Source organism: Scardinius erythrophthalmus, assembly GCF_964197995.2.
Source record: "Scardinius erythrophthalmus genome assembly, chromosome: 18".
NCBI lineage: Eukaryota > Metazoa > Chordata > Actinopteri > Cypriniformes > Leuciscidae > Scardinius > Scardinius erythrophthalmus.
In genome coordinates, this window is record NC_138238.1 from 4344818 (window position 1) to 4366252 (window position 21435).

The window sequence follows — 21435 nt, forward strand, 5'->3', positions numbered from 1 at the left end:
CTATTCACAGTGCTTGTTCATCTGGAATCTTTTGCAAATTTCCTTCCTCCTCTTAGATGGCTGCAAATGAGCAAAGATGAATGAAATCATGCCTTTGCTTGCTTATAGTTTATTTAAGGTTTTATTGAGTAAGAGGTTAGGAATATGTTTTTAATTCTCTTCTTCTTCTCATTATATTGATGTTACATAAATTACATTTGAATATCAGGAATATCAGGTAATGTGTGACATTTTATAATAAGCTGTGTGCTGATTTGATTCCCACTGCTTGTTTGAGGTGTTTTACTGTCTTTTTGTTGTGTTTTGAATTGTAAATGAGTTTTTCCCCTCCGTTTCATCTCTTAGCAATTGGTTTCTGGTTAAATGCATGTTATATTGCTCCCAATTCCCGTTTGTGGGAAAGTGAAAGTATCATTAGATTCCCACTGTGTGTTTCTCACTGCTGTAATCAGATTGGAGAAATATTGATGTCAAACACTCACTGTTCACCACATTACTTTCTGTCAGAAATGCTGTTAATGAGAGAAACTTTCTGGAATTGTTGCACTCTTTAATTTTGTTGTGTTTCTCTGTGAAATCCCTGGCTGTTACGGTGTGTCAGGTTCTTATTGAAGGGTTTATGGCACTTTAAAAGCAGATCTTTGGTCCTGACAGCCATGAACTGTCAGTGTTTGACTGGCAGGTGCTGTAGGTGTTGTACTGTCACTGATCATCTGTCTGTCTTCTTTCAGGGCAGTTTCGTAGCCTGTATGACCGCCACTCTGCGGCAGATGGACGACTATCACTACGCCCACCTCATCAGCACCTTTGGGAAGATGCGCACAGACGTGGTGGTGAGTTCTATGCCAACAAAAACTTCACAAGGAACTCTTTACTCCCAACCCACATGTAGGTGTATATATATATATATATATATATATATATATATATATATATATATATATATATATATATATATATATATATATATATATATATATATATATATATATTAGGGGTGGAACGGTATACAGAAGTCACGGTTCGGTTCATACCTCGGTTCAGACATCACGGTTCGGTACGAGTTCGGTACAATGGAGGGAAAAGCAAAACAAAAATGTAGAAGGCAATTTTTTTTTTTTTTTTGTGCATGTCTGTAGGCTGTACCACCAAAGGAAAATAAATGTCTTAAGTTTTACAATGCCTTGTATTTTTTAAATAAGTTTTATTAATAAAGTAAAGGCATAGAACGCATAGAAGGCATTTATTTGTATTGCATGGACAATAGTTTTATATAGTTAGTTTATTAATTAAATTAATAAAAAGACAAAAAGACCTTGCGATATGTTTGGTAATTGTACCTGAATGAATTTGCTATATTTCAGATCAATATATTTGTTTTCCTTAATTTTAATTAACACTAACGAACACTAACACTAACAAACACTAACTATTCTCATCTTAATTATAGATAATTTATTTCTGTATAAAATAATGCTACTATTAAAAACAAATTTGATTTTCTTTTAATCAATGTAGAATGTGTAACTTACTCACTGTGTTGGGTGACAGTTGTAGGTTACAGTTTGACAAGAGTTTACAGTTTGACAAAAGCACAATGTTGTGTTTTATTGCGAGTGTACACAAATATAAGTAAACACTTTGCAGTTTGAATGTTGTCCTATGAACAAAATGACAGAGTATGTTTCCACTGTTTGATCGCGCCCGCGCCTCTCTCAACACACACACACGCACGCACGCAGGCACAAACACACAACATATTCCAGCATTGCAAACTTGACATCGCAGCCTGTCCATTATAGCTAGCCTGTCTATGATTATAGCCAAGGAGCTTCAAAGCTAAGGCGGAGCTACAGATTAGGTGTCCCTAAAGCACCCGCGTATCTAACAGTAGTTCCGCATTACATTAATTAATTTGCACGCGAGTTTTATTTAATTTTTATACCGTGTATTCATGAACCGAACCATTTCGGTTCAATACGAATACATGTACTGTTCCACCCCTAATATATATATATATATATTGCGACAGAATTGAATCAATCAAAACTAACTTTAGCTGGACAATAACTTTATTCTAGAGCTGCTATAAAGTCAAAACAATCTAATTTCCTATAATCAATGTAAAGCCGTTTTGGAGCAATCTACATTGTCAAAAGCGCTATATAAATGAAGATGACTTGACTTGACTTGACTTGACTTGACTTGACTTGACTATATATATCGTATTTATGTATAAATATGTTTTAATTATTTAAATAAATAATATATTTTCATCCTTCTGTATGTTTTTGTCATGTCCTGTTCATCTAAAACACTGCAACTCTCCTTTAGGATTTCCTCATGGAGACGTTCATCATGTTTAAGGATCTCATTGGAAAGAATGTCTATCCTGCTGACTGGGTCATAATGAACATGATGCAAAATAAGTAAGTAGACGTGCTTCATGCTGTTTGCTAACAAATCTTCATCGGCAAAACCTGTTTCTGTTGTTCAGATCCTTTAATCGCCAGAGCAGAAACCAGGCTGTGTGTTCTCTACCGTCACTAACTCGTGTGTGTGTGTGTGTAAATTGCAAAATGTTTCAGCTAACTGTGTCGGGATGATAGTTATTGATAAGATTGGTTGGATATCAAAATGTGTTGTCTTTCTAAAGACAGCTTGTTTGTTTGAGATGAGACTGTGGGTGTTTGTGCATTTGGAAACTTTTTGTCTGCCCTGTTCTAGGACTTTCTGGTTTCCAGTGAGGTTTCATGTTGACTTAAATGAACTAGTTGAAATGCAGTTCATTCATTTAGCTCTGATTCAGTAAATCTTGTTTCCCCCCTTACAAAGTTTGGAGTCAATCTTCTGTGCAAATTTTCTTTTTTTCAATTTTGCGCTGGAGGAACATCAGAAATGTGCAGTCGTGTACGCGTGCAGCTTAGAGGGAGCATCGCTTACATGAACTCTCTCCCCCTTCAACACACGCCGCTGTTGCTTAGAAACAGCAGTCAGAAATGGCCAAGAATGTGTTTGCGAATATTTTTTCCCATCAGTGCAGCATCAGTTAGTGTGTGTGTCAGGCATGTAGCGTTTCTGTGTGCACCTGTGTGTATTCACTCTGTTCTCGCTCTATCAGAAGTGTGGCGGCTGCTGAAATGAAAGATATGAATTATGAATCCTGGTGTGTGTGTTTGTGTGTGTGTGTGTGTGTGTGTCTCTTTATTTCTCTTGTTGTGTATTATTCATGCCTCTCTTCTCAACTCCTCTGCCAAACCGCGTCCAGCGTGACTGTGAAGATGAAGGTTAAGTGTGTTTTCACAGCCAGCAGGAAGTCACACATGAGTTTCCTGTCGCAGACTTGGAGAGTTTTCCGAGCATCCTTCAACCTTCTTGTTTGTCAGTGTAATTGGTGTTTTTTGCTGAGGCAAGCATGAGTTCTTAAAATTGATCATACTTATTCTTATACCAACTATTTTTGGTGCTTAGCTTACACTTACAAACTTAGCATGATGCTTCAAAACAGTGAGGACAGGTGTGCTGTTACTTTACTAAGTGATCAGACCATTATTCTTTATTTTTTTTGCACTGTGGATGAAGAAACAGTTGGAAAAAATCCTTGCATTGTTGGAGGGACCCAAGCCATATCTAGAGACTAGAATATCACTGGCCCTGTTCTGTTGACACCTGGTATTAAGATTAGGTATTAAGATAGGATCACAAGTAGATTAACATTCACATTTACACCTGGTGTTTTAATCTGTCTCTTTTGTCCACTTTCAACCACTTCTGTCCTGATTTCTTCGAGGGGAGGGTCTATGGGCGGGTAAATGAATGTTTTTTTCACATCGTTCAATCTGAAGGACAAAATAAGCTTGTGCAATTGAAAGGAGATGACAGAAAAACATGTGAAACTCCTCTGATATCTGCACAAGACCACGACGATCACTGTGAGTGTGTGTTAGAAATCAGGAATGGTGAGAGAACATTGTGCTTGGTAAGATTTTCATCTTCAAACCAAACTCGTGTCTTCAGCCGTCAAAGTTTAAATCCGGTCTGTCTAGCTCTCTTCCCGTAATGTTTACACATCCGGTCAGCATGCGGAGAGAAGACGGTCTTTTGCGCTGTTCGAACGCATTCGGCCACATGAGCGTTTACACTATGAAAGCAATCCGGTCGAAAGCGTTTTCGACTACCTCTGGAAATGGTCGAAAGCGGACAAGCTCAAGACGTTTCACACCCCGTTTGCTCCTGTATTTAGCGTCGTCCACTTGTGACCCGATCGACCAAAACCCCAGGTGTAAACAGGGCCACAGAGACTTGAGGGGGGGTTCTTATTACTTGCAAACACCCATAACACCCTAGCGATCGACCGCATTGCACATGCAGCCAGAACACTGTGTTAACTTTATAGCGTCACTCATGGCGGAGGCTTGTGTAAGCACCACTCTCATCTCATTTCTCTTGGTTATCTTCTGTTGTAAATAAAGTAGGCCGGTGCGCTTCAGATGAGTGAATGTGATGAGAAGCTCTGATGTTCAAGGAAACCGGATAGAAATAAGATTCAGTGTAAGATCGCACACATACTCTCTGAAGTTCTCAGTAATTTTCCTGTCTATCCGTGCTGGGATTGTAGACGTGGCAGGGTAAAATATGCGGCTCTGATGTTTTGATTTATTTGTGCGTCTAATATATTCCTGTGCTTCTCTCCACTGTGGAGGAATACTGTTGAGATTGTGTAGCCGCCAGCTGCCGTGTCCTGGTTTGATTGGCGGAGAGGTCGGGGGTCAGGCTTTGATATTGGAATTCATAGAGTCTGGCAGAAGCCACCTGTGTGTCGGAGCGCTGATGGAGAACCCCCTGCAGGTGCGCGCATCACATCCTGTGCGCTGGAAAGTGGAGTCAACAGGTGCACGAGACAGCGGAGACACAATGTACAGTCTCTCTCTCTGTAAAGCACTCAGTGGGCGTCATTGATGGAGGCGGATAAGAGCTGTACTGTATCTCTCTCTGACTACCTTTCCTGACCGACAGCGATGTTACACAGCATCATGAATCACAGCCATTCAATTAAATGTTCCAGTTAACTAATACTTTAATACTTTGAATATTATTGTTCATGTCATACCCTGAGCAGTACTTCTCTATAAGGCCTTCCATTTGTGTTTTCAAGTTGAGTAGAAATAACTGGAGGTGTAACTTTGGATGTTAACAATGTGATATGAAGACATCATAAATAAATACTGTGTAAATGACTAAAAATAAAACAGCACTTAGATGTTCACCGTCTGTGTGAGGGTCCGAGGGATGCTCTGTTTTGTTGCAGCATCTTGTCGTGGTGTAAATATATGCTCTTTATGAACGCCTGAACCGTGAGCTGCCGGGAATAAGTCTAACACTCCTGGAATAGTGTTTCTATTTCTTCCAGGATGTGATTAACACCTTCAGTCACTTTCATGGCAGAATGCAGGTGATGTTGAATGAGGACACCTGCGCTCAGTTAATGGACAATCCTAGATTAGATATCATCTGCTGTTTGTTTATCCAGCTGAATTAACGTTGATAAAGGAGCTGTATGTGTAAGAGAAGGTTCCCGTTTTTACATGGCAACACTGTGTGAAACATTAAAATCAACCAGGCGCATAATTATTATGTTAGTCTGTGAAATTCAGCTTTACTGTGCAAATATGGATGTGTTAAGTGTTCATAATATATATTCACAGTGCATATACCAGTACTTCTATGCATTGCCATTTTTTTCTGGCTTGCATTAAATCTAAAAAGGTTGCTGTCTTCACAGATCACAAGCTCTCTCTCACTTCTCATCTGGATTATCTTTGCAGACTTTGAATTAGTTTTAAAATAAGTTGATATTTAGCTGCCATCTTTGATCTGTATTCCCATCTGCTTTCAGAGAAGTATCCCAAATTAGTCTGAAAATGTGATCCTGCAGTTTTTAAACGTATCTTTATCTCAAAAACCTGTCTCAAATTATCTCTCCCAACATGTCTCTCATTAAGAATGAAAGCACCTGCTGATGGTGTTGTTTTAGCACGCGGTTAATTATAGTCATTATGCAAATCAGGTAATGCCACAGTCACACCAATAAAATTCACATGATATTCATAGAAATGTGTCCAGACATTATATATACACAGTACCATTCAGAAGTTTGAGGTTGGTAAAGTTTTGAGCTTTTAAAAAAAGTTTATAATGCTCACCAACACATTTATCAAAAGTAGAGTAAAAGCAGTAATATTGTGAAATATTATTACATTTATATAATGCAATTTATTCCTGTGACAGCCAAGCTACATTTTCAGCAGCCAATTTAATGTCGTATTTGATGCATTAATTTAATGCATCCTTGCTGGAAAAAAATATTGATTTGTGTGTGTGTGTGTGTGTGCGTGCGTGCGTGCGTGCGTGCGTGCGTGCGTGCGTGTGTGTAATTTGATAATTTAGTATTTATTAAAATGCATTTTGGAATACATTTTATGAGAAAGCTTCAGAGTTTTGCACAGTGAAGTGTGCTGAAGTGGTGAGATTTTGTTAATTTGCACTTGTATGTTTTCACTCTCGATGAGAGAAAGAAACGTTGTAGTTCAGGATAGTTTCAAGAAACTTCCCAGATTAAATCTAGTTCCCTGGAGAGCTTGAGGTGCTTTCGTTGTAAACTGCAATTTTTATGGGATGGTTTTGGTTCAGAAGTTAGCAATGCATTATTAAGAGCCCGTCTCTACCACACATAAAGTCTCATAAAGTTTGTGATTTTTATCTCCAGAGATCTCCTTTGTTGATGTCAGCGTTTCATCTGCTTCCTCCATGTGCTGCCGGAGGACATCATGTCTTTCTGATGCTAGCTGATTCTTTCTCGTGTTTCCACAGTTTCTCTGTGCTGTTTCACGAGAGTGACCTTTCTCAGAATCTACCATTCTCAGTCTGCGAGCTGCTCTCCATTCAGCCAGTGAGACTCAATTTGCACATGATGACATTTGTTGTGTTCGCTTGCTGCTTGCTGTTGTTGTAGGCCTCTTGTGATTCAGAATGAACTTTACAAAAAACACTCAAGAAACAAAGAGTGTAAAAGGACTCCTCAAGATGTGCCGTCTGCTCATGATTCAGGCTTGACCTGTTTGAATGAGTGAATCACATGGTTTGATGGGTTATGAATGATGTGCTCTTTTAAGTCCTCGCTGTAAAATACAGATTTGAAACTCCAAAAGGGGATTTAATGTCACAATAGTTTTATTTCAATAGATGTGTCCTTGTTTAAGGAATCCTTGTGTTAATGTCTTGGTGTATATATATATATATATATGTAGTTTAATATTTTTTTTATTTTTTTATTTGAGCCATTCAGATTGCTGCGGTCATTATTGTATTATATATGTATTACCATTATTTTTTTTTGGACCATTGCTAATGTCATTGTATTGTATTATGTATTTATTACATTTTAAATGTTTTTCTTGTTTGTTTTTGTTTTTTTATTAGTCCCATTCAGATCGACCAACCCTGAATCACAAACACAAGAGGGATCTTTTACACTCTTTGTTTGTTTCTTTTGTTCTCTTCTTTTTTTTTTTATGAGTTAGTTGAACTTCTCTGACTATTTTGAGGTTCGTGAGCCATGTTTTCATATAAAAAAAATGACAGCAGAATCAGACAGTGTGCAGAAACATGCCACGCAGATGCATTTCTAGTTTCAGGACTTAAAGTTGGTCATGCTTGTGTTTTGTTTTGCGGTTTATCTTCTATGTGTTTGTGTGCTGAAGGTATTCACTTGTAGAGATTGAAAGGCTCTGAAGTGTAATGGCTTAGATGCCAATCTTATTATGAGCCAAAGAGCTTTGGCAGTGTGAAGTGGTTCTCCGTCAGCCGGGCCAAACACCTCCAAACCACCCGCACCTCTGACATCTCCAGCTGTGGATCAAATTAACCCTTCAGGCCGCTCAGATTCTTTCCGGTCTGACTTATTTGGCATCAGCGAGTATCAAACATCTGAAGTATCAAAAAGCCCCTCTAATCTCTGCAAGTGGTGTTTTGTTTCCGAGCCTCTGATGGTTATCAGCAGTAATCTCAATGTTCCTCCTATGTGTGATTGTTAATCTTTTCTCCCAGACAGCCCTCCCTAAAACACCATCATCTCTATGGCTTTGAGCATTATTATTCTGAAATGAACTCTTCCAAACTGATAAATGAGAATCGGAATTGCATTTGGTGAGTATACAAAACTTGCCAGTTACTCGCCAGTTGATCAATAACTTTATTATCTGTTGTCACATGTATGAAAAACCAGCGCACATCCTCTCAATCAGTCTTACAACTTGAACAATCCAATTGTTTGGAGGAGGTGTGTGCTGGTTTTGTGCACATGTGATGGCTAGACATCTTTGACTGTTGTGTTGCTTCTTGCTGTGAACACACTTAGGGCCCTATTTTAACGACCTGAAAAGCAAGTATCAAACGCGAAACACAAGTAACTTTGTGGGCAGATCTCGGGCGCAAATCTAAAATGTGTTGGTCTGAAGTAGTTACATTACTCATAGGTGTGGTTTGGGCGTAACGTGAAATAAACCAATCAGAGCGACATCTCACATTCCCTTTAAGAGCAGGCGCGCTTGTTCCAGGGCGGATTGCTATTATAACGGCAGATTTGCCAGGCACACGCCAGGAGCGGTTCGTAGCCGAGGAGACCGACGTTCTCGTCAGGGCCGTCAAAGACAGAGAAGTGACATTGGGGATGGAGAAAAACACCCAAATTAGCTTCGGTTAAACAGGCGGATAATAATTTGGGTAAATGTGTTAGCTAGATTTATGCCTATTTTTTCACATCTTCATCGACACCACAATGATTTCCCTCGTGTGGAATATTTTTCCTTGTAATTATGTAGGTTTGCAAAGATGGCAACTGCTGCATCTGTGTAGATGAGAGAAGCAAAGTGTATTCACATTATGGCCAAGCATGTGCCCTTAAAATAGCATCTGAACGCGCCACTGACTTTAGACTAGGTTCGTCCTGGTCTGTGGCGGGATCGTTTTCTGAAACTGCAAAATAGCACCAGGGAACGTTTGCGCCGGAACACGCCTCCTCTTTTTCGCTGAACCACCCCCGGAGCGCAAGTTCATTTCCTAATTTACCAACATGCGTCTGTGGAGGGAAAAGTCCGCTGTGGGTCGGGTGCAAAATAGTAATGATACATGTGTCGGTGTACAAAGTCAATTGCGCTGGGTGCAAGATAGGGCCCTCAAAGTCTATTTAGAATCTCTCGATGCAACATGCTAGCATCAAACTCTATTAAAATCAGTTTGAATGATGTCAGTTCTGTGTTTGTTAGCATTCATGTAGGCAGTAGACTTCAAGGCAGCTCAGTGGGTTTTGTCGTGGAACAACTGGACAAATCAGTTCCACACATGGAGTAGAATAACACAGCAGCCCTCAGTCTCTCTCTGCAATGCAGCATCTGGGGTCCAACACTTATCCTCCTTTCCGTCCACCAATTGATTGTTGTTCTACCTTTAGTAGGGATATAAAAGATCACAGGAAATGCTGCTTGAATTGTGTTACTTTACTTAATGAGCCATATTCATACAGGGTTTATTCTCAGAATGTGTGTTGGTACAAATTCACCAAAGAAATGTGCCATTTTCTGCTGATCACTGAGATGGTTGTCTATCACATTTATTCATTGCCGTCAATTACAGTGATAATTATGCAGGGAATATTATTGAGCATGTTGATATTAGTCCGCCTATAATCCTATGATGCACTTGTGAATTTAAAAAGCAGATGATCTTTTTTAATTTTTTTTTTTTTTTGCTCTTATTCTCTTTTTTTCGTTCTGGGAAAACTGTTCAATCCGCTGCGGTTCCTCCGCTTCTCTTCAATCACACAATTACGTGCTTGAATACTTTTCTCATTTTCCTAACCAGAAGAGAACACGATCTTTTGTTTCTCTTTTACATGAGTAACACATGTAATGTGCATTACATAACGATATACAATTAATTTTAAAGCTTTGTTTAGCACCTCAAACTAAATCAGGTAATTTTCAAAAAGCATTTCTTCTTTTGTTTTCTTCAATTTTTTTTAACCACCTACTGTACAAGCAATTGAAAATAATATGCTTCATGTTATCCTGAAGCTCATACGCAACAGTAATCATTAGCTCTCTTAATAAGTTTGTTTTTATTCTCTCATGTGTCTTCATTAATAATTGTCTTGATTAATTTTACGCATTCTAGCTTGATTTGAAATTGACTTTGATTCAATCTACACAATCGTTCAATAGTTTGAGGTCTGTATGAAAGTGTCTTTTGCTCACCGAGGCTGCATTTGAACAAAATTAAGAACAGTGATATTTATGAAATATTATTACAATTTATGTAATAAATTGAAAAAATTGAAAAAAAGTGTATTTAAAAATATATAGCTGAAAAATCTGAATTTTCAGCATCATTACTCCAGTCTTCAGTGTCACATGATCCTTCAGAAATCATTTGAATATGTTGATTTGCTGCTCAAGAAACATTTCTGATTATTATGAATGTTGAAAACAGGGGTGATGCTTCATATTTTTGTGTGGAAATGTGACGCATTCTGTTTTTTTGGGGGGGGATTTTTTTGTTTAATAGAAAGTTCAAAAGAACAGCATTTATCTGAAGTGGAAATCTTCTGTCACCTTATAAATGTCTTTACTCTCACTTTTGATTCATTTAATGTGTCCTTGCTTAATACAAGTATTACTTTTCTATAAAAAAAGTCTTTCTGACTCCAAACCTTTGAACAGTAGTGTGTTTGTGTGTTCTTATGCTTATAATATACGACTCTAGTGAAATCAACTGTGATTTTTTACATGCTGCCTATGAGGCTCATTATGAGCAGTGTTTGAACAGTGTTCTGTGTTGGGTTTGCTTTGCTGGACCCCAAAGTGTACGTAGTATTAGCAATAACTCCTGGGTAAATTAAAAGTTGCGCCAGATTTAATTATGAGCTGTTCTTCAATTTTGAGGATAATTACATGGCGTCTTGAGGAAGTTGGGATGTGTGATGCGCTCATTCCTCTGAGCCCAATTACCCATAATCCAAAGCTTCTCCTCAGGAGACTTTGTGTAACGTCTCAGTCAGAGAGGTCGAGCGTCAGCAGAAGAACTACCTGAAGTTAATCTGGTCGTCAAATACATGCAGTAATATCTGGGATCCAAGCTCTGCTGTAGTTTTAAACCATATTTATTATGTGACTGTTGTTTGCAACCGCAATGTTTGGCGGTTTGCTTTTGTCGCGTATAGACACAGTGTTAGGAGTTTGTTTAAATCACTAAGCTTAGTAGTAGTGATGCTTAATTTAATACTGGATAAATGTTGTGTTTGCATTGCTGTGAGTATGTTTTGCAGTGTTTGGTGTTGTTAAGTTGTACTCAGTATTACTGGTAGACACGTTTTGCCCTTCTGTTCTTCCATTTACTTGCCTGCTTTTAGATATATTAACATTTACATTTTGCATTTAGTCATTTAGCAGACGCTTTTGTCCAAAGCGACTCACAATTTAGGACTAAATTAAGCGAGTCATCGCGAAGAGGCAAAAACAACGCAAGAAGTGCTCAAAATGCAAAGTTCAGGCATTGTTCAGAGTAGCATAAGCCCGATAAGGGAGGATTAAAGGAAAAGGCACCATTTTTTAGAGGTTATCAAATGTTCTGCTAGAATTAAATTGACCACTGAGAATCACACGCACATCTCTGATGCAGATATATCCATCAGAAGTTCAAGACTGTACCATTTGTGTGAGTCTTCGACCCTTATCTGGGATTTTTGACCTCCGAAATGCATATCATGACTCTGTCTCTCAGGTAAAGGTCGTGTTATTTCCATCTGAGCTTCCACCATCCGTCGTCTTTGCTGTCATTTAGTACTTTATTTTATGTGGTATTTCAGAGCGAGAGGGTGCACGTCGGGTCTCGGGCCTTGAAGCCAGACGTCGAGAATGCATTTAGAGAGCATTTTCAGCTGAGTCACTAAAGATTAAAGAAAGAAGTGGCCGTTAAAGAAAGATGGAAGTACTCTGTGCTGCATCAGAGATGTGTGTGTGTGATTCTCAGCGGTCAATTTAATTATAGCAGCACATTTGATATGAAGAGCTGACACTGATATCGGATGAGTGTGGAATGTTGATTATTTCATGTTTGTTCTTTCTTATTTAATGCTTCAGAGAAAGTAGTGTGGAATTGTGTTGAATTATTTCTCAGAGCCGCTTCGTCCTTTTGATTTTTGCACTCTTCTGTGTATTCTTATTTCTTTTATTTAGCTTTAGATCAGAGTTGGGTTTTCTTTATCTTTGAGCTTAAAGAAATAGAACATTTCTTCATTATATACTCCCCTTTAGTCTGGCTTTTTTTTTTTAAGGCTTAACATGATAATAATGCAAATTCCCTTGTTATGGTAGAATCTTCATGAATTGGATATCAACATTTAGGTTCAAAAATAGTACTTAATCTCCATTTATTCACTGAATTAAACACTTCACAAAAATGTTGTTTTCAATGCATCGCTCATACTTCACATTTTCTGTAAATTGAAAAATCTTGCATTCATAAAGATGAATTATATTCTCTTATATACAGTAGTCTTTTGCATTCAGATTTAATGAAGCAGCATATGTGATCTAGCTGTAATGTGATAATGCACTGAGATAATAGCCAGAGTTCAGTTTAGAAATGCTAAAATGATGTATAGGCCTATTGGGTCATCTAAACAAGGAGTTTTCAGTCTTTTAGATGCAAAGGACACCCATCTTAAAATTTAAAAGGCAGCTATTTCTCATAAAGTCTAAAGACCCAATTTATACTGTGAAATAATGTGTAAAATATCATTTGGAACATAATGAGTTTATATTACTTTGCATTATTATGCTTTTCTCAAGTCACAATTGTACTGTTGTGTTTAGGGATGCCGATAAAAGCCATTATTTTCACTATCGGCCATTTAAAAACGGCCAATTATATCCTGTCAATCAAAAGGAGACGGAAAATGTCTCAGACTGCAACTTATACTGTGTGTGAAGAATATCTCTCATGTTGAGTTTAGGGCTGTCTGTGAGACTAACACATTAACAATAAAAAAAAGTCCATCCATCCTGGCCTATCTTTATTTATGAAGTACCAACTGGATTGCTAACATGATGCTTGAACAGTAGAATGAGACATTTGTAGTGGATTCTTGCAGTCAGGTGACAAATGTCTGGGGAAGATCTTTCCTTTATGCTTTATTTGAAAAAGTCATTATTTATCAGATCATAAATGCAAAATCACAGTGATAATTTTAGTTTGAGTCGATCTGGCAGTGACCAGTTTGACCTTGCTTTGTGTTTGAGCACAAAAATGAGCCGGAGTCTATTCATGCTAGCATGCTAATGGATGCTGATCGCTATCGCGACTGCTTTCGGAACTCAATTAGCTGCGTGATTGTGTGATAAACTCTCATTAGCATTAAAGCTAGATGAGCATGCAGATCATCCGGCAGGAGCGCAGATTTCTAGATACGGGCGTAGCGTCATGCTAAGGGCTAAATCAAGGCAGAGAAATGCATAAACTTGGTCTTTAATCAGAAATAACAGTCTTATTCATTTTGTGACAAATTTGTCGTGATTGACTAAGAACATTGTGGCGTGATGAGGTTTTCAAAAGCTTCAATTTAGCAAAATTTCAGATCATTCTGTTGCTGCTATTTAGGATTCAGAGTACAGGCAGCATGTATTATTTATATTTTTCCATTGCTCAAATCTAAACGTCTTATGTGTGTCGTTTTCAATTCAGGACTGAGAATGAAAGAAAGATTTGTGGAACGCAAGGTGTTGAGGATTAGTGTGACTTTGTGGAACGTCGGCTCCTCTCGAGTCTGTAATGGGTTTACTGTAATCACTTTATCCCGTGTGTGGTTCTGACCCAGCTGTCCCGTCCACACACTCCACCCGCCACCAAGCTCATTTAACACCAATCACGGGACATTTACTGAGTGTTTTTAAAACTGTGGAGAGCTGGCTAGAAAACTAAACCTAAATCACTAAACCTCATCAGCTTCGCTCATGATTATTAATAATGAATATTATAGTGCCGTAGTTTAGTATTGTGCTTTTGGTTTGTGTAGAAAGTTTTGCCTTCTTTTTATGCATTTGGCTACTTTTTCAAGGGCAAGTGGAATGAAACTCTTAAAATATAATCAGTATTTTCCCCATCTGGGCTGTGTCATTAGCCGTTATAACTTTTTTTTGACTATTTTTACTGCTTATAAGTTGCACTTTCTTAAACATTCTGTTTAAGACTTTCTGGAACTTTCTAGAAATGTTTTTCTAGAGCAATCCAAATCGTGGTATACATACAGTATATATAGAAGAGAGGGACAGAGAGAGAGAGAGAGAGAGAGCTTTGAGCAAACAACTCAGCTTGATACTTTTTGATATTTGTTTCAGTAGCAATATATAATGTAGCACAAGATAATTGATATCTGGAAGATATCTTACCAGAAGGCTATTTGGACCAATAATCTAGTGAGATTTCAAGAAAGGAGCGAATAGTGGAAAGTCACAAAATTATAGAATTACAACATTGAAAAATTATTTAATTTATTTATCTTTTGTTTGATTCATCCATTTATTTCCATCCATTTATTTCCATCCATCCATCCATCCATCCATCCATCCATCCATCCATCCATCCATCCATCCATCCATCCATCCATCCATCCATCCATCCATCCATCCATCCATCCATCCATCCATCCATCCATCCATCCATCCATCCAAAATGTATTGGTCAAAATGTTAAATTCCTAAAATCACTCACTCACTCTTATTGACGGTGAAGTGAACCGGAGTGTCTAAAACTCCCTGAAATGCAACTTTATTTATTTTATTCAACATCAGTATGATGAAAACATCAATAGATGGCTATTTGTTAACATTAATAATATATAACATTTATGCTTGCTAAGCAACATAGCATCTTGAAGCATTAATATACTGTGAAAAACCACATGCATTTCACGTGTGCAAAAACACATGTGAAATACATACTTGGTTTTGGAACAGTTCCCATGTGAAATCCATGTGATCAAAACATGGAAAATTCATGTGTTATATATTTGAATATCTCTCAGCCAATCACAGTTTAGCGTCTGCTTTGTTTGTCTGATCTGTAGTAGTCATTCGGGCATCATTGATTATTCCTGTACTTCCCATGATGCATTGTCTTAGTCATTACTGTGGCCGTCTCCAGGGTTTTTGGTAATCACTGTTTTGTTGTTTATTGTCTGTAATATTCCGGATCCTCTCCAGAGCAGTCAGCAGGCGTTGGTCACGCGTGATGAGTGTGAGTTAACCTGCAGGCCATCAGGTACAGGCGTTCACTATAGAGCGCTCGTGTGTCTCTGAGGACGAGAGCTGGATGGTACACTCTTCAGTGGATCATCGTGCAGGCGTGCTCACTGCAGCAGAAAATTGCCTGAGACGAGGAGAGTGAAAACTGGGAATTTAAGAAACGGAGAATTTGCTCTCCTGGAGGGATGAGGAGCACCGGGTGAAACGCTGATGTTCAACTGAAACACTCTATTTTGTCAGCATTTAGTATTTCCTTCTGTTTAACTGACTAAACATCGGTATTACTGCTCATACTTAATGTTAGTCAGTTGAACAAACCCCCTAGACCAAATTATTAAACTTCTGAATGTAACTATACCTTGTAACTTGCATTCACATTTTTTTTTATCATTTTATTTTAATAAAATTTGACTATTTTGTTTACAATTTTATTTTATTAATTTTATGATGATTTTTGTAATTTTTATTTTCTTTGTATTTTTCTATTTTTAAAAATGTGTGTATTTAAGTTTTGCATATTTATGTATGTATGTAATGTATGTATATATATATATATATATATATATATATATATATATATATATGTATATATATGTGTGTGTGTGTGTGTGTGTGTGTGTGTGTATATATATATATTTATTTGTATATATATTTGTATATGTATATCAGAAAAAATATATTTGTTAAAAAGTGTGCAATCCCTGAAATCACTCAGAACACCATAGCAACTGCATAGCAACCACTCTATCATTGTGGTGATGATTTTTGCATGGGAAAGCTCCACTCACGCTTTCTTTTAGAATGCAAAAATCTAGTTTAGGCCACATATTTGAGTCTGTTCCATTTTGGCCGCCATCATGTTTTGTCTGGAATGTTTTCCCTGCGGATATTCAAGCACTGTTAACATGAGTAATCAGTTTACAGATTAATAGTATCGCTGCAAGGTTCTTCAGTTGGGCTTTCTGACAGAAAGCATGACTCAGGGACATTGTAAATGTGATGTAAAACAGAGCAGAAATGTAAAACGGTGATGTACAGTCTCTCTGGGAAGAACGCGTGCCTTTCTGTCCTTTGTGTCGTCTAAAAATGCAACATCAGCGCAGGCCAAATCTCTGTAAGTGGCAATCATGCATCTCGCTAAAAGCCTCCCACCACTTGATTCTTAATTATTAATATTCATTTCCTGTTCTGACAGGACGACCTCATCTTCCCGACTGCACGCTAGAATCATCGTCTTCTCCGTCTCCCTTGTTCTCTCATCAGTCTTGCTCTGTCTAGCCATGTTTAATGATACACACCGTAGTTCAGGTCCATTTGGAGAAGACATTAGTAGACGGAGCCCGACCCAAGGTTAGCCATATCTGCTAAAGCAGAGGAGCTCTTAGAGTTCCTGGAACGACGATGTGTTCTTCAGCTTGCCATGGTCTGTTTCTCCTATTGGCTCAGGGAAGCGCAGGGAAGTACAGTATACCGGTACCACGGTAGTATCGCGATACTAAAGCTTCAAAATACTGTACACCACTGTATTTTTAAAAAGTTCATTTCAACACTTACTAGAGGTTCTTTTTGAGTGGCGTTACCTTTCTGCTGTGCCCTGTGTAGTGAATGCTGCCTTAAAGGGATAGTTCACCCAAAATTTTTTATTCTGTCATTAATTACTCACCCTCATGTCGTTCCAAACCCATAAGACTTTCGTTCATCTTCAGAACACAAATGAAGATATTGTTGATGAAATCTGAGAGCTTTCTGTCCCTCCATTGACAGAAATGTCATTGGAACGGCATTGCAACTTTCAAGGCCCAGAAAGATGGGAAAAACATCGTTAAAATAGTCCATGGGACTACAGTGGTTCAACCTTAATATTATGAAGCAGCAATAATACTTTTTCTGCAAAAAAAAAAAAAAAAGAAACTAAAATAACGACTTTATCTCTTCTCTTCCATGTCATTATCATACGCTGTTGACGTAGTGTAACTTCTGGGTTGTACGTCAGAACATAGGCTCACTATTGGCCGAGGCTGGTCATGTGTGTGATGCTGGCCAATAGTGAGCCTACATTCTGACATACAACCCTGAAGCGCTGCGCTGTTACACTACTATTTTACAGATGTTTTTACCACTTTTCTGGGCCTTGAAAGTTGCAATGATGTTTTAACATTATAAATTAATTTATATTCTATAATATCCAGTACATACTGTCCTCCAGTCAGATTTGAAAATTTCAAGATATGGGTGCAATAAACACTCCTGTATGAGTTCTTGTTTTTTTTTTTTTTATATATATATAATTATAACATGATATGGTTTATCAATATGGCACGAGCAAGAGTGCTGTTTTCCCGAATATTAGCAAGATTGCAAATGTGAAGATTGTTCAAAAAACAAAAAGTTAGACGCAACGTTGTCAATATTGATGTTTTCGCTCTATTTTCCCAATTAAACGATTTATTCTAAACAAAGCAGAAGTGTTGCACTAAGTGCAAGAAAAAAGAAAGGAAGACTCAGGCTTCAGTGTAGTCACCTTTGACTTGCTCAGTGTGTTTGTGAGGCTCTATTCTCAGTAGAGCTGTTTTGGAGTGATGTGTAAGATGAAAAGTGCTACACAATTACATTTGAATGGAATTGAATTAATAATGTATGAATCTGTACTGCGCAAAGCAGCAGTTTTGGATAGAATACTTTGACTGTTCCGGATGTATTTATTATTTCTTCTATTGTGTACTATCTATGACAGCCAATTGCAACCATTTACACTAAATATTAATAAAGTGCACACTGCTTATTAAATTTTAATTTCCTGCAGCGTATTAACTTGTGAAGCAGACTAAGTTTTGATTGTTCGGACCTCTGTTGGGAAGGAAATGTAGACATGTTTTAAACGTTAATCAGATCCCACCGAGTTGGAGATTTCTTCAATTAGAGTTAAATGAATGGGCGACGTTTCAGCTGCCGCGTGTGCACAGATTTTCCATTTGGACTGAAGCTGTGAGAAATCATGTGCATAAATATGCAGTGCTGATTAATTCACAAGATGAGGGCCGTATCCTAGAAGAGAACTGAGATTTCAAATCATTACGGCACATACGGAGGCCCACAGCGGCCAGGCATAATCATCATCTCTCTCTGTACAAAACAAGGCTTTGTTCTCATCAAGAGAAGACAGAAAATTAAAACCAATGTAGTATAACAATATATTTGATAATGTTTCAATATAATATATTTTGGAATTATAATATATTTAATCATATAAATTGTATTCATTTTCATTCACACATATACACAGTCACAGCAGAACTATATATATGTGTGTGTGTGTGTGTGTGTGTGTGTGTGTGTGTGTGTGTGTGTGTGTGTAAACAGCGCTTTTCCTCAGTTTGCTTCCACTGCTAGGAAGGTCTAGCAAATGGATGTTTTTTTGTTGTTGTTTTTTTGTGTGTTTTCAATCCTCTAATGCTGCAAAATTGCTATGAGTTTCATGGATCATCAGTCCAGTCATTAGAACGAACGACTGCATCTGACTACAACACAAACAGACATGCATCTGTTACCGATTCTGCATTAGCAGCAATGAGCGACGTGTGTTAAAGCGTGTTTGCCCTGCCGTGGCTGGGTGTACAGAGAGATTGGCTGTAATTGTGCGGGGATGTCGGGCTCTTGGTGAAAATGAGGCCGAGACTCAGTTGAAATGTCTTGTCTTTGCTCCGTTTGCATCCCAGATAGATTTCCGGAGATCAGAGCACGACTGCTGTTTGCATTTGGCTCACAAGACTGCGTCTCCATGCATCGATTACCCACGTCAGTGGTATTAAAGGGTTGAGCGTGCGAGGGATGTAGGAATCATTAAAAGTGGGATTCGTTTGACCTCACGGCCTTCTATCGAGCAGCTGCGGCATTAGAGGAATCGTCTTTAACTGTCTTACACAGCTGTTTGCTCATCTGATGCTCTTATAGAGGGAAAAACTGCATACGGGTTGTCTCATGTGGATGGCTGTGTTAGAGAAAAACACAATGTGCTGGTGTTGCTTTTCTTGCGTTGTTGATTTGGTATATTTATATATACTGTATATACTCTCAGTAAACAGGGTACAAAAGCTGTCACTGGGGCGGCACCTTTTCAAAAGGTACAATTTCCTTTTAGGTTCTAATATGCAGCCTTTAGGTATAAAAGTATACCCTGTAAACAGGTATTTCCTCAGTGACAGCTTTTGTACCTTCTTTTCTGAGAGCGTAGTCAAAAGGAATGAATGAAACTCAAAATATGCCACTAAATTCTGACTTGAAGCCGTCTTTAAACTTCTGTGTAAAGTCCCACATGATTTTGATTTAAAATTTGTCATTAAGTATTTCTTCATCATTTACGGTCATTTGCAGACATCTTTGATTGAGGCGTCTATGAAATGGTTGAAATGGCAAACAATGCAAATGCATGAACTGTGTTAAATATTTTTAATGAGTCCCATGAGTTAAAGCAATAGTTCAACCAAAACTGAAAATTGTCATCTTTTACTGAACCGTATGGCTGTTTTTTCCCCCAGATGTGATTTAGAACGGCGTGGCCTGATGTTCTGTAAGGTCATAGATGCAGTAAATCTTTAGTGTTCAGTAGACTAGAAAACACATCTACTTTTGATCTGTAGCAGTCTGTCCTGATCCTGCAGCTTACGGCTCCTTTACAGGACGTCTCCGTCTCAGTTGTGTTTGCTTGCTTCAAAGTGTTTGTCCTAGTGAGCAGAAGTGCATTTTTATTTAGGTGAAATAGCAACTGTAAAACGTGGATTTTTTGTTTTGTTTTGTTTTGTTTGTTTTAATCAGCAAGGATGCATTAAATTAATTTCATAATCAAATTTAGCACGGTTTCCACAAAAATATGAAGCAGCACAACTGTTTTCATCTTTGATAATGATCAGAAATGTTTCTTGAGCAGCAAATCATCATATCAGAATGATTTCTGAAGGATCATGTGACACTGAAGACTGGAGTAATGATGCTGAAAATAAATTATGTTTTACAATATATTCAGATAGAAAACTGTTGTTTTATATAGTAATATTTTTTTACTGTATTTTTGATCAAATAAATGCAGCTTTGGTGAGCAGAAGAGACTGTTTCTTTCAAAAACATTTTTTTTTTTTTCAAAAAAGGTACTGACCTCAAACTTTTGTACAGAAGTGTAGATTGACATACAGAGCTCCAGCGGTTGATGGTGTCGTGATGTTTAATGCCACTCAGTACTACAATATTACACTTTTACTTATGGTTGGCTTACTTATATAGTTTCTGCATATTAAACTGAAATGGAAAAGATATATATATATATATATAAAAAAAACACAGTTCACCTTAGGAAAACTTCCAGAAGATAATGTTAACCGGTGACTTGTGTTATAATGGCAGGCACTGCACTGAGCAATCTATCACTCTGACATAAAATGTGTTTTTGACTGTAGAACAGAATAGTTCAATCAATGAAACGCAGTGTAGGTTATGAGCTAGTGCTGCGTTTCTATCTCGTGATGCTGCTGTTCTCCACAGCCTCATTTTCATGTGTGTCAGATGAAATATATCATCCACTGTGACTAAAGTTTTAGTCTGTCGTCAGTCTGTCTGTCCATCTGTTGATTTAGTAAAGCTCACTTGCATTATTAATGTCTCCAGTCACATTAAGCAGCTATTTTTCAGCAGCTCATTATAAACAGATTGTATCTGTTGGCCCTGATGAGAAACGCTCCATCTCTCCGTTACAATGAAGGAGTCAGAGCTCAGAGCAGACGTCCTGCAGATCTGTGCCGTGACGCTCGCGCTCGCTCAATGGCGTCGAGCTCACACTGTTTATCTTAGTCAATCAGAAATTCATTCGGCTCGTATTGCGCCGCCCCGCTCAAGATTAGAGGATGATTAATAAGGGTTCTGATGCGTTTACACAGCCAGAGCCTTTTAAGATGACTTACAATTCAGTCGCTGATATCCAGCCGTGCTAATGAGATGTCAAACATCTGACAGACACTCACACATGAGGGGTCAGACATTAACATCGCCGCTCGGTCTTTCATGTTGGAAATTAATAATAAGAAACTTGTCA

The 21435-nt window shown here is 38.0% G+C and overlaps 1 protein-coding gene across 10 annotated transcripts in view; it reads left to right on the top strand.

Annotated features, from left to right (window-relative positions):
* The window catches only part of dock1 (dedicator of cytokinesis 1), a 230549-nt gene that overhangs the window by 152670 nt on the left and 56444 nt on the right, over positions 1 to 21435 (top strand). For all 10 annotated transcript variants that reach the window (XM_081393664.1, XM_081393666.1, XM_081393667.1 and 7 more), the window contains 2 exons: positions 732 to 833; positions 2335 to 2429. In XM_081393664.1, coding sequence (XP_081249790.1) covers positions 732 to 833; positions 2335 to 2429 — 197 coding nt within the window. The remainder of the gene's footprint in view (positions 1 to 731; positions 834 to 2334; positions 2430 to 21435) is intronic.